The sequence below is a fragment of the Schistocerca nitens genome, chromosome 9 (genome assembly GCF_023898315.1).
Source record: "Schistocerca nitens isolate TAMUIC-IGC-003100 chromosome 9, iqSchNite1.1, whole genome shotgun sequence".
Lineage (NCBI taxonomy): Eukaryota > Metazoa > Arthropoda > Insecta > Orthoptera > Acrididae > Schistocerca > Schistocerca nitens.
Window position 1 is genome coordinate 475,281,947 of NC_064622.1, and position 14,014 is coordinate 475,295,960.

General features: G+C 45.7%; 1 protein-coding gene across 1 annotated transcript in view; it reads left to right on the plus strand.

Moving 5' to 3' along the window:
* LOC126204362 (diacylglycerol lipase-alpha-like) overlaps positions 1–14,014 on the plus strand; it is a 392,827-nt gene that overhangs the window by 178,496 nt on the left and 200,317 nt on the right. Inside the window, exon 8 of the mRNA XM_049938737.1 lies at positions 5,974–6,051. Within this exon, the coding sequence (XP_049794694.1) occupies positions 5,974–6,051 (78 nt within the window). The remainder of the gene's footprint in view (positions 1–5,973; positions 6,052–14,014) is intronic.

Genomic DNA, 14,014 nt, shown 5'->3' on the forward strand with positions numbered 1-14,014 from the left:
TGCTGTACAGCGTGGAGCGGCTGTTCCCCGTGGGAAACAGCAGGGCGCATCCCCGTGTACGGTGTCATTAGACACGGCAGAGAGGACTGGAATGTAATCCAGGACACTGGCGCAAGGGCTGGTGAAGAGTAGCGTTACTGCACAACCTCTCCTCCTCCCGCAGCTAAAACAGTCGTGGACAGAATTGTATCCACTACCAGGATTCGACTGATTCAGTCAGGCAGCAGTAGGCGGTCGAGATACAAGCAGCGTCATGGAAGTAACCTATTTTGTGACTTTTATGAGTTCCTAATCAGGAGCGAATTTTATATCATCGGTGTGCTTTAATAGTTTAGTTTCTTGACTTTCTAAGTGTTCATTTAACATCTAACAGCCACATTTCTCGCGTTTTCGTCTGCGTCGGAAAGTAAACCAATTTTGTGACATATTACAAGTTCCTAATCAGGGGGGGAATTATTTAGTTTCACCTGAGTGCTTCAGTAGTTAGGTTTTTGGAATCTGTGCGTATTAATCTAATTTATTAGACACAGTTCCTGCGTTTTCGTCAGGGTCTACAGTAGAGATGTGCAGCAGGTGCCGAAAGTCCCTTTATCTGCGTAGTTTAGTTTTCCACGGTATTTAGTATAGACAGGGACTGCGATTGTTGTGTGCGGATGCAAGTCGAGTGACACTTCGCTCTCAGCTTCAGGCTGTGATAGCTTTGGTTACACAGCTTGAGGCTGCAGTCGGTGGGCCTACCATGGGGATTCAACGGACGTCCAGTACGTCCGAGTTCTCCGATCAGTCCTCACTGGTGGTCAGCCCAGTTACGGCTCGCACTGAGATTGACCCCTCACCTATGGTCGAGTGGGAGGTCGCCCCGGGGCGCAGCAGGCGGCGAAAGACTTCCCAGATGGCCGCACGCAAGTCCTGTCGCTGAGCCAGATGCTGTCGCCTGTCCTGTTTCAGAGGAAAACACTCAGTCTGCAAGATCCGGTCAATCGCAGAGGGTCGGATTATTAGTAGCTGGGAGCTCCAACGTTAGGCAGGTTATGGGGCCCTTTAGCGACATTCCGAGTGGAGTCATTCCAGATAAGTAACGGGGCCTCCCGGATGCCATGAAGAGCACAGGGTGCAGGGTGCAGTAGTTTAACTTGTCACGAAATTGAAGCAGATAGTTCCTGTGAGATAGTATGGGCAGAGATCATTGTTGGCAACCGGAATAAAATAATAATTGGATCCTTTTACCGACCTGCCAATTCAGATGATACTATTGCTTAAGGTTCAAAGAAAACTTGAGTTTGATTTCTAACACGTACCCTACTCATACGATTTATAGTTGATGTTTTTAATTAACCCTCTATATGTTGGCGAAAATACATGTTTAATACCGGAGGTACGCATAAAACATCAACCGAAATTGCGCTAAACGCATCCTCTGAAAATTATTTCGAGCAGTTAGTTCATGAGCCCACGCGAATAGTAAACGGTTGTGAAAACACACTTAATCTCTTAGCAATAAATAATCCGGAGTTAATAACGAGCATCAAAACAGATACAGGGATTAGTGAACACAGGGTTGTCGTAGCGAAATTGAATTTTGTAACACACAAACCTCCAAAAATAAACGAAAAATGTACCTTTTCAAAAAAGCGGATAAAATTCACTTGACGGCTTGCTGAAACACAATCTCCACTCCTTCTAAATTAATAATATCAGTGTAGATGAGATGTGGCTTGAATTCAAAGAAATAGTATCGGCACCAGTTGAGAGATTTATACCAAATAAATTAACAAACGACGGAGCTGATCCTCCTTGGTACACAAAACGGGTTAGAACACTGCTGCAGAAACAATGAATCAGACATGCCAAATTTAAACAGATGCACAATCCCCAACATTTGCGATCTTGAAACTCGAAATTTAGCGCGGACTTCTATGCGAGATGCATATAAAAGTTTCCACAACGAAACTTTGTCTCGAAACCCGGCAGAAATTCCAAAGAGATTCTGGTAGTATTTGAAGTACGTTAGCGGCAAGAAACAATCATTGCCTTCTCTGCGAGATAGCAATGGGGATTCTATCGAAGACAGTGGTACCAAAGAAGATTTACTAAACACAGCCTTCCGATTAGCTTTCACAGAAGAAGACGAAGTAAATGTTCCAGAATTCGAATCAAGAACAGCTGCCAACATGAGTAACGTAGAAGTAAATATTCTCGGAGTAGTGAAGCAAACTAAATCACTTAATAAAAGGAAGTCTTCTGGTCCAGACTGTTTCAGAGTATGCTGATGCATTACCTCCATACTTAACAACCATATACAACTGTTCTCTCGTCGACAGCTCCGTGCCCAAATACTGGAAAGTTGCACAGTTCACATAAATATTCAAGAAAGGTAGTAGGAGTAATCCACATAATTACAGGCCCAAATGATTAACGTCGATATGCAGCAGGATTGTGTAACATAATCTACTGGCCATTAAAATTGCTACACCACGAAGATGACGTGCTACATACGCGAAATTTAACCGACAGGAAGAAGATGCTGTGATATGCAAATGATTAGCTTTTCAGAGCATTCATACAAGGTTGCCGCCGGTGGCGACCCCTACAACTGGCTGACACGAGGAAAGTTTCCAACCGGTTTCTCATACAGAAACAGCAGTTGACCGGCGTTGCCTGATAAATCGTTGTTGTGATGCCTCGTGTAAGGAGGAGAAATGCGTACCATCACATTACCGACTTTGATAAAGGTCGGATTGTAGCCTATCGCGATTGCGGTTTATCGTATCGCGACATTACTGCTAGCATTGGTCGAGATCCAATTACTGTTAGCAGAATGTGGAATCGGTGGGTTCAGGAGGGTAATACGGAACACCGTGCTGGATCCCAACGGCCTCGTAGCACTAGCAGTCGAGGTGACAGGCATATTATCCGCATGGCTGTAACGGATCGTGCAGCTACGTCTCGATCACTGAGTCAACAGGTGGGGACGTTTGCAACACAACAACCATCTGCACGAACAGTTCGACGACGTTTGCTGCAGCATGAACTATCAGTTCGGAGACCCTGGCTGCTATTACCCTTGACGCTGCATCACAGACAGGAGCACCTGCGATGGTGTACTCAACGACGAACCTGGGTGCACGAATGGCAAAACGTCATTTTTTCGGATGAATCCAGATTCTGTTTACAGCATCATGATGGTCGCATCCGTGTTTGGCGACATCGCGGTGAACGCACACTGGAAGCGTGTATTCGTCATCAACATACTGGCGTATCACTCGGCGTGATGATATTGAGTGCCACTGGTTATACGTCTCGGTCACCTTTTGTTCGCATTGACGGCACTTTGAACAATGGACGATACATTTCAGATGTGTTACGATCCGTGGCTCTAGCCTTCATTCGATCCCTGCGAAACCTTACATTTCAGCAGGATAATATACGACCGCATGTAGCAGGTGCTGTACGGGCCTTCCTGGATACATAAAATGTTCAACTGCTGCCCTGGCCAGCACATTCTCCAGATCTCTCACCAATTGAAAACGTCTGGTGAATGGTGGCCGAGCAACTGGCTCGTCACAATACGCCAGTCACTACTCTTGATGAACTGTGGTATCGTTTTGAAGCTGCTTGGGCAGCTGTACATGTACACGCTTTACAAGCTCTGTGTGACTCGATGCCCAGGCGTATCAAGGCCTTTATTATGGCCAGAGGTGGTTGTTGTGGGTACTGATTTCTCAGGATCTATGCGCCCAAATTGCGTGAAAATGTGATCACATGTCAGTTCTAGTGTAATATATTTGTCCAATCAATACCCGTTTTTCATCTGCATTTCCTCTTTGTGTAGCAATTTTCATGGCCAGTAGTTTATAATATTTCACTAATGTATGTGTCCAGCGCAAGGTTATCATAAATCAGCGAAATAAACAAGTACCTTGAACATGTTTTAAATGCAATACCAGCAATGGCCACCACTGAATAAATAGGAAAGGAAATAAATGCCTCGGTGATGAAGGTGAGCCTAATGGCACGTGCGCAAACAGAAGTTGACGCGCCGTACAGCAGTTTTACTCAGAGTAGCAACAAACGCCGGAAGCGGCTGCGACTAGAGCGCAACAAGGAGAAGAATGCCTCTGCAATCCAAGTGTGCATCAAAGTCTCACGGGGATCACATAATCTACACTACTGGCCATTAAAATTGCTACACGAAGAAAAAATGCAGATGATAAACGGGTATTCATTGGACAAATATATTATACTAGAACTGACATGTCATTACACTTTCACGAAATTTGGGTACATAGATCCCGAAAAATCAGTACCCAGAACAACCACCTCTGGCCATAATAACGGCCTTGATACGCCTGGGCAATGAGTCGAACAGAGCTTGGATGGCGTGTACAGGTAAAACCTGCCGATCCAGATTCAACACGATACCACAGTTCATCAAGAGTAGTGACTGGCGTATTGTGACGAGCCAGCTACTCGGTCAACATTGACCAGACGTTTTCAATTGGTGAGAGATCTGGAGATTGTGCTGGCCAGCGTAGCAGTCGAACATTTTCTGTATCATGAAAGGCCCATACAGGACCTGCAACATACGGTAGTGCATTATCCTGCTGAAATGTAGGGTTTCGCAGGGATCGAATGAAGGGTAGAGCCACGGGTCGTAACACATCTGAAATGTAACGTCCACTGTTCAAAGTTCCGTCAATGCGAACAAGAGGTGACCGAGACGTGTAACCAATGGCACCCCATACCATCACGCCGGGTGATACGCCAGTATGGCGATGACGAATACACGCTTCCAATGTGCGTTCACTGCGATGTCGCCAAACACTGATGCGACCATAATGAATCTGTAAACAGAACCTGGATTCATCCGAAAAAATGACGTTTTGCCATTCGTGCACCCACGTTCGTCGTTGAGTACACCATCGCAGGCGCTCCTGTCTGTGATGCAGCGTCAAGGGTAACCGCAGCCAGGCTCTCTGAGCTGATAGTCCATGCTGCTGCAAACGTCGTCGAACTGTTCATGCAGATGGTTGTTGACTTGCAAACGTCGCCATCTGTTGACTCAGGGATCGAGACGCGGCTGCACGATCCGTTACAGCCATCTCGACTGCTAGTGATTCGGGGCCGTTGGGATCCAGCACGGCGTCCCGTATTACCGTCCTGAACCCACCGATTCAATATTCTGCTAAGAGTCATTGGATCTCGACCAACGCGAGCAGCAATGTCGCTATACGATAATCGGCAATCGCGATAGGCTACAATCCGACCTTTATCAAAGTCGGAAACGTGATGGTACGCAATTCTCCTCCTTTGACGAGGCATCACAACAACGTTTTATCAGGCAACGCCGGTAAACTGCTGTTTGTGTATGAGAAATCGGTTGAAAACTTTCCTCGTGTCAGCACGTTGTAGGTGTCGCCACCGGCGCCAACCTTGTGTGAATGCTCTTAAAAGCTAATCATTTGCATATCACTGCATCTTCTTCCTGTCGGTTAAATTTCGATTTTGTAGCACGTCATCTTCGTGGTGTAGGAATTTTAATGGCAAGTAGTGTAGTAATTGTTTCACGAAAAGTTATAGCATTTGACAACAGGAAGTCATAACACAATACCTGAAAACTGTCAGTTCGCAACATCGTTAAGGTAGCCATTTACTACACGTCTTACTCGTGACCAATAAACGCAATCATGACATCCATTAAGGCAGAACTCGGCCTCTTCCGTTCAGTAGCAAGCAAACACGGTATCTGCACTGACGGTGTATACACGGAGACGCGCACTTCATTGTCCCGAGTCACTGCCTGTCTGCTACCGCTACGTCACCACAAATAAAGCCTACTTCAGTCAGAAAGATCCCAACAGCATCCACAGTGTATGCCGAACACGGCACAGAGTGTGTGTGTGTGTGTGTGTGTGTGTGTGTGTGTGTGTGTGTGTGTGTGTCCTACTGAGTCGAGACACTGTGTTGTTGCAGGACGTGATCACGGACCTGAACGCCGAGGGTGAGCCGCTGCCGCTGGAGCCGGTTCGCGAAGACTGGCTGGGTCACAAGGTGAGTACCGCTTCGTCACGTGGAAGGCCGGGCACAGGTGTACGGGGCACAAACCATATTGTGTGCTCGTGTCTTTCATCACGTCAAAAGAATTACGGAATACAACGAGGCGCTTAGTCTCGAAACAAGAAACGATAGACGTTCTTCACTGAAGACACATTATATAAAAATAATTGACTAATCTAAAAAATCGCTTCCATAGCAATGAAATGCAGCGTTGTTCATTAGTATATCTGGCGTGTCAGAAGACAGCTGCATGAAATCTGTACGAATCGGACAAGTGTAAGCTGGACCCGCTCCGTGACAGTTCTGTACACTACGCATATAGGTAAATTATAGTAATAATAATGACAGTAATAACAACGCGCGGCCCAGTGTGCTGGTGCAAGTCTTTGTACTGGGGGTCTCTTCGGTGAGTTGCGAGGCCCCTAACCTACCTGAGAAACTGTATCTACAGTTCGAATCCCAACTGCCTGTTGTTTCTGGAGAGTCCTCACATCGGTTAGAGGTAAAGGCTAAGTTAAAACGGAGACTGAAAAAATTAGTGGTCCGACCGACATTCTATCCCCCATACTTTACCGCTTTTTTTAGATATTTTTCTAAGCTGCTAACCATCATTGAAAAAGATGTTCACTGGCAATATATAATCATGAGCCAACCTACCTATACACTCAGATATATAAAGTCGTTTAAAAATAGCAGAACTTCCACTGTGTAGGCTAACTTGTGTTTACTTTCTGACAGACATTAGCAGTCACGTCATGAATTCTGGCGACTGACAAAACATTCCAGTCGTTGCCCTCTGCAACAAGAATTGCAACAAATATCTTACTTTTAATTAATAACGTCTATCTTTTAACCAGTTCTTCCATTCAATGAACAAGAAACACCAAAGATCTTTTTGGAAATAAAAGGTCTAAAAGAATTTGGAAGATGGTGCATGTGAATCCGCTATCTTTATATTCACAGTTAACAGCCCACGACGCTATTAACTGTGCTACAGTTTCGACATTTTTTTAAAGAATAACGGTAATTTATTGAGTAGTCTATACGTAAAGTTAACTTACAGTGAATAATGATGATAAACATGAGTATGATAAAGTTTACATATAAGAAAGTAGAATTAATTAGAAAAGGCTCGACAGAAGTACCTGAATACTTTTGCAGACAGGAAATACATTTTACGATAATCAATCAGTAGTGGTGGTTACAGTCAGCTTCAGAGGACCGAAACCCCAGACGTGGTCATAATACCTCCCCCCTCCTGTCACCAGCTGCTGCCTCACGTTACTTCATGTCTTTTGTGTGTGAGTGTGTGTTTAAAGTTTCTAAAAATAATACTAATAGATCAAAAGAAACGAATACCGAGGAAAAACGAAAAGAACAGAAGGCCAATGAGTGTAGCAGCTCCTGCCAAAACAATCCAACGCCCTGTCTTTGGGAGGTGAGATTCAGCATGTTGACAGAGAGTCTCGAAATGGGGGCAGTTGCAAGTAGGACCAGTAAGCCGCAGATATGAAATGGCGAAAAGCCAGGTGGCCATCCTCACCTTCGCCAGTGACGACAAAGTGTACCAAGTGACCAACCAGCCAAATTACCGAATTAGTCTTTGTTCTCGGAAACAAAGAAGTAGCTGGCCGCAAAATCATATAAGTGGAATATGCAGCTTCCACAGAGCGAGTGAGGGAAGCCAATTGCTTCGTGAGCCGGGTCCAGTTTCCTAGGCGACCACGACAAGCAAACAGGCGCTGCAGCGCATCTAGGGACGCACACCTACCGCATTCACCTGTGTCACTGATCCCGATACGATACAGACGCCCGTGGGAGTGGTATGGGGATCGGGGGCGGCAGCTGGCCATTCGCAGTCACCGAAGCCGTAATGCCCGTGAACATATTCGATAACACTCTACGAGCCTCAACAGTAAACCCGGTCATCTCCAAAATCCGAAGCAGAAAGTCACGGTTTACACGATCGCGAGCTTTATTAAAATCCAAAAAGGCGAAGGCACGAAGGATAGAAGTAACAACAGCAACCGAAATCAAATAAAGGGATCACCAGCAAGGCAGACATCCTGCAGTTTACCGCCCTCGCTACTGTCCTATGATCAAAATTCAGTAATGTGAAAGGACGAAAATTATCAACAGTATTACGACCAGTAGTTTTAGATATCGACAGAATTTTCCCCACCTTGAATGGAGTGGGCACAATTGCACCGTCATCACCTCGTTCAACATGGACGTAAATGTGACAGCCAAGAATGGCCAAAAATGCGCAGAAAATTCCTTTGGGAGCCCATCCACACCTAGTTATTTGTGAGAAAGGGAAGTAACAATAAGGTCACGTACGTCTTCTGGGTGAAAGGCGGCCAAGATCTCAGTGTTCTTCTCAGGCGTGAGAAGCGTAATTAGGGTCCCAGTAGCCAGGTCGAAAGGGAAGCTGCTAGGTGTATTCACGTCGCAAAGGTCCACACAGTACTGATGTTAAGCGTGAAGTACGTCAGGTGACTGTAAGAGAAGAAATGCAAGGGGGGCGAGGCCGAGCTGGATGTCGAAGTAGATGGTGTGACTCCAGCAGTAGTGATCGTGGTTTCGATCGCACCCACAACCCTTCCATCTGTCGCCGCTTCAACTGCAACAACTTTGCTTTAGTACATCTTAAATCTCCAATCCGCTGGGCGACGCTATCCGCACCGCCATACAAGTCGCGCAAAAGAGAACAATAAAATTCACGAGTTTTCCGAAAACCTCTCGCCCTAGCAGTAAAATAAGTTTGATAGAGCTTCGGTTTAGACAGAGCAATCCATCATTCCAGAGTGGCGGAGCACCCCACAGCGAATCTAAGACTGCCCTCCCACGCATTATGTATCACATCATCGAGTGAAGAGTCTTCCAAGTGAGTGACATTTAATATAGGTGGGGAACGGAACAGTTTCACTGGTTGCTCGACAAGTTGGAGAGTGGCGGCCAAAACAGAGTGATCAGAAAAACCAGAAAGGACAACGTCGACTGCAAGAATGCAATCGCGCATCCAATCCGATAAATGGAATCGGTAAATCCTGCTACTAGAAGTCGCAGTACGTTTAACCAACGTCGGCTATTTACACTCGCAAATAACTTTCAAGTGCATCGAGCGTATCAGCTCGTTTAAATCTCGACAGTACTTAAATTGGGGAGACTGGCCAACAGGACGCAGAACACAGTTAAAATCACCACCCAACAACAGAGGCCTAAGACTCTTACGTAAAAGGTAAATAATCTCCTCGTTATAAGAACACGAACGTTCCACAGTGTAACCAGAAGCAGAAGGAGCATATAAGTCAACCAAGTTGAGGTCAGAAAGTCTACAGCCTGTTCCTCTGCCAGATTGAAGAACCTGTACATCAACAGTGGGAATGCTTTCTCGAAAAGCCAGACATTGCCGTCGAGAATTGTGGTACCACAACAGCGCGAAATTCAGGGAGACGGAAACTGATAAATAAAACTTCTTGCAGGAACTCTATATCCGCATAGGATTCATAGATAAACTGCCTCAGCGAACCAAGGCACAGCTCTGATGCCACTCGACTATCATTTAGTGTAAGGTCGTGTGGGACCAAACTGCTGAGGTCATCGGTCGCTAGGCCTACACACTACTACTTAATCGAAATTAAACCAACTTACGCTAAGGACAACAGACACACGCCCATGACCGAGAGAGGACTCGAACCTCCGACGGGGTGGGGGGTGGGGGGGGGGGGACGGCTCGAACCAGACCGCGTAGCTATCCCGCGCGGCCAGTTTGAGAAATGTTTACGTCTGGGCCATCAGTCAAAAGAAAGAACACAGAAAGAACAACAGAGCAGCATGACTATTTCATCAGTCGCCCAGTCCATCGCGGAGTCCAACAACGTCACCGCGAGCGGGTCGTCACTACCGGCCTCAACTGGATCTTTATCCTTCGTTATTTTGCGCGACGCTACTCGTTCCGGCTGTATACGTAGTGTAACCCGGCTGCGAGGAGTAAGAGCCTGTGCCGTAGGCGGATCTTGAACCACTTCCCTGTCAATATGCGGCATATCACGACCTCCATCGCCGAGAGCGAGAGCACACAGAGGGACAGGAGGGCATTGCTGGACTTGTATTGGAGGCTACGGACGAGTCCGTCACACACTCGCTCCAGGGCTTCTCCATAGGAGCCACTCCTGCAGCAACAGTAATACGAGGTACTGCCTCCCCAGTCTCCACACGTCCAGGGCCAAATGGTACCGCACCAGTCGTACGAGTAACAAATAAACACGGCTGACGGAAAGGTGGGACAGGCAAAGGCACAACTCATTCATCACCTTCCTGAGTGCGCGCCGTCTATGATGCTCAGTTCGAGCCGATGACTAGCTCGGTCAGAGCCATCGTTGTTGACAGAGATGCAGCACTGGGTACTATATTTCCCTCCCTTTATAAACTGAAGTGCCAAACACACTTGTATAGGCATGCGTATTCAAACAGAGAGATATGTAAACAGGCACAATACGGCGCTGCGGTCGGCAACGCCTATATAAGACGACAAGATCGCTTTGTGGTGCTACATAGGGAGGTTATCAAGATTTGAGTGAGTTTGAACGTTGTGTTATAGTCGGCGCATGAGCGATGGGACACAGCATCTCCGACGTAGCGATGAAGTGGGGGTTTTCGCGTACGAACATTCCACCAGTGTACCGTCAATATCAGTATCATATAAAACATCAAATCTCCGACATGGATTCGGCCGGAAAAAGATCCTGCGAGAACGTAACGGAAGCTCAATCCTTAAGCAAATTGCTGCAGATTTCAATGCTGGGCCATCAACGAGTGTCAGCGTACTTACCATTCAATGAAACGTCATCGATATGGGCTTCCGGAATCGAAGTTCCTCTCGTGTACCTTGTGCACTGCGGTGATGTTCTTCATTGTAACGTACCCCCAAAGACAACACCTCCACAAACAAGGGGAGGCCACGACGTTTGGAACGCGGATTTACTTCAAACTTCGTACACTCGTAGTACTCCATTGGGACGTTTCCAGAATGAGATTTTCACTCTGCAGCGGAGTGTGCGCTGATATGAAACTTCCGGGCGGATTGAAAGTGTGCCGGACCGAGACTCGAATTCGGGGCCTTTGCCTTTCGCGAGCAAGTGCTCTACCACCGAGCTACTTAAGCACGACTCACGACCCATCCTCACAGCTTTAATTCCGCCAGTACCTCGTCTCCTACCTTCCAAACTTCACAGAAGCTCGCAGGAGCGGTAATCGGATTAACTTTTATTAAATTTACATATTCATCTGGCAGTCTACAAATTTTTACTATCACAAATAATATAATATTCACAACTATCGACTAGTAAACGACCAAACACATAAAGTGATACGGAAAACGAATGCTTGTCCGTGTCTTCAAAATTGTTTGTATTTAATCGAAAAAGAACGAGAAATTGTTTCTCGTGAAGACGCTATTAAAATACACTCGATGCTGCATGATCAATTATCAGCGCCGATATTTGGGGGAATGCATGGTTTGCTTCCAAATTATCGGCTGAAAGAGAGGTTTTTGAAAATGTTAACGAGGTTTGTTTTCCACGGAAAGCCTCAAAAGACCTTGCGTATGCGGGAACAGCATTTAATCAATGCAGCAGGTGCCGTTTATGTTTTCCATGTTTTTAGGAAAAATACCATCCTGCCATTGTAATCGTAATGTCGAAAGCGACGATTAATTGTACATCTTTCGAAAGCCGTCTGTGCCGGTCAAAACTTGGAGGTAACAAGTAATTTCGGGTTCCTTCCAGGTATAAGGGATTTCTCATACATTTTCAGTATCACTTTATGCGTTAGGTCGTTTACAAGTAGATAGTTATGAATATTATATTATTTGTGATAATAAAAATTTGTAGACTGCCAAATAACATCGTAAATTTAATAAAAGTTCATCGTATTACACATATTTTTCCCATTATATCAATTGTAATATAAATAGTAAAGAAAATGACTGTCAAAACAAAAAAAAGAGCTGACGAACGGGACTTGTTCCAGCGATCCAGCACTTAAACGCTACCCAACCGGCTGCCGCCGCTTCCTGGGAAACACGGCCACGCATAGGTATATATTTGACGACCGAAATTATCTTGCGATCTTCTCAGTAACGCTTGAGAAGTACGCGCTACTGCTTACACATTTTGTTGTCCCAATGGAGTACTACGAGTGTACGAAGTTTGAAGTAAATCCGCGTTCCAAACGTCGTGGCCTCGCCTTGTTAGTGGAGGTGTCGTCTGTGGGCCACGTCACAATGAAGAACATCAGCACAGTCCACCGGAACTGCTCGTTGATCCACACACATGCTGTCTTTTCCCATTCCTCTTGCTACGTCGAGTTGCGGGGCCAGCACCATCTGGAGTTATAGTGACGCCTGTGTGGTTCTACTTCCTGTGCACGATCGGGAGACCTTCGCCAACGTGCTCCCGCTGCGTGATTCATTTCCACCGAGTGGTTAAGACGTTATGTTACTGCATCTAGCTCGCGCTTAAGTTCGCCGCGGAGACCGCATCGTGCCTCAGCAAACTGACATCTCTTCCTCAGTGGCGGGCTTTCTGTGCCTCCTCCTTTTGTAGCGGGAGGACGAGTGCCCCCCACATATCCTGTGTTTACGGGCCATAAAAGTAAGCCATCTGTCATCCGCTGTGACCTGTCCGCAGAAAAACGTCCGCCGCGAAGCTCGCGTCGGCCATTACTCCACCCTGTTGCTACTCTCGAAGGCTCTCCGCGGAAGGATGAAAGAATTTGGGCTTCCGGGTCAAGAGGGAACAGTTGGTGATGGATGGTTGTCGATGCGGACCCATAAACAACAGTGGTGACTGCCGCGGCATCGGCGATTGAGTCTGGGATCTTCTGTAGTAACCTCTTTATGTCGTGTGGGGCTGTGCAGAAACAGTAATTAAGCACGAAAGGGCAAAAATCAGAAGTAGAAGATGTATGTCAACATATGAAGGGCTTATTTCAATAGTAGTACAAGTCCATTACCTCCACTTTTCTGATTATAGTGCTTCTACATTAATGATCCAAGCAAACAGAAAGAAGGGTTCATCTCTAGCAAGAAACCATATGCTTGAATATTTATGGTATCTCAGCTGCAGATTTTTCAGGACTCTGTATCTTAAAATGAATAAAAATGGACTTGTACCACTATTGAAATAAGCCCTTCATATATGTTGTAATCATTTTCCATTTTGGCAGTACTGTTTTCTGTGAGTGTATTACAAACAAGTTTAGCGTAACGGGATCTTTCAGGACAAATAGGAAATAGAGTAAATGCCTGATTCTTTAAAGAATGGAACTCCTATATGCAGTGCGGGATTGGCCGAGCGGTCTAGGGAGCCGCAGTCATGGACTGTGCGGCTGGTCCCGGCGGAGGTTCGGGGCCTCCCTCGGGCATGGGTGTGCGTGTTCGTCCTTAGGATAATTTAGGTTAAGTAGTGAGTAAGCTTAGGGACTGATGACCGTAGCAGTTAAGTCCCATAGTATTTTACACACATTTGAACATTTTTTCCTATGTGCAAAACAGCTTCAAACGTCTGATTAAAAATACGTTGATGTGATAAATACTTGACTTCAAGCATGTAAGCGAGAAAAAGTTAAGGAAAGGTTTAGAATCATGCTTAAAGTTTCTTTGAAGTCACTAAATGCTCTCATTATAAAACACTGGATTAATATGGTTGGATAATTTGCGCTCCATTTTAAGCTAAAGCTGCTTCTTCGAGCATCTCAATGTTTATGACGTCACATCTCCTGATCTATATGTCGTAGAATGGTATCATTTTGCATGTAAATTTAGTGATACATGTTGATACTACCCGCATAGTGCGTTCTTTATAGAGTTAGTAGTAAATAAGTAATAAATTAAAACGTCATGTGTGATGTCCAAGTTTTTTACTGGGCGCGATTTTAGCAGAATTAATTTTTT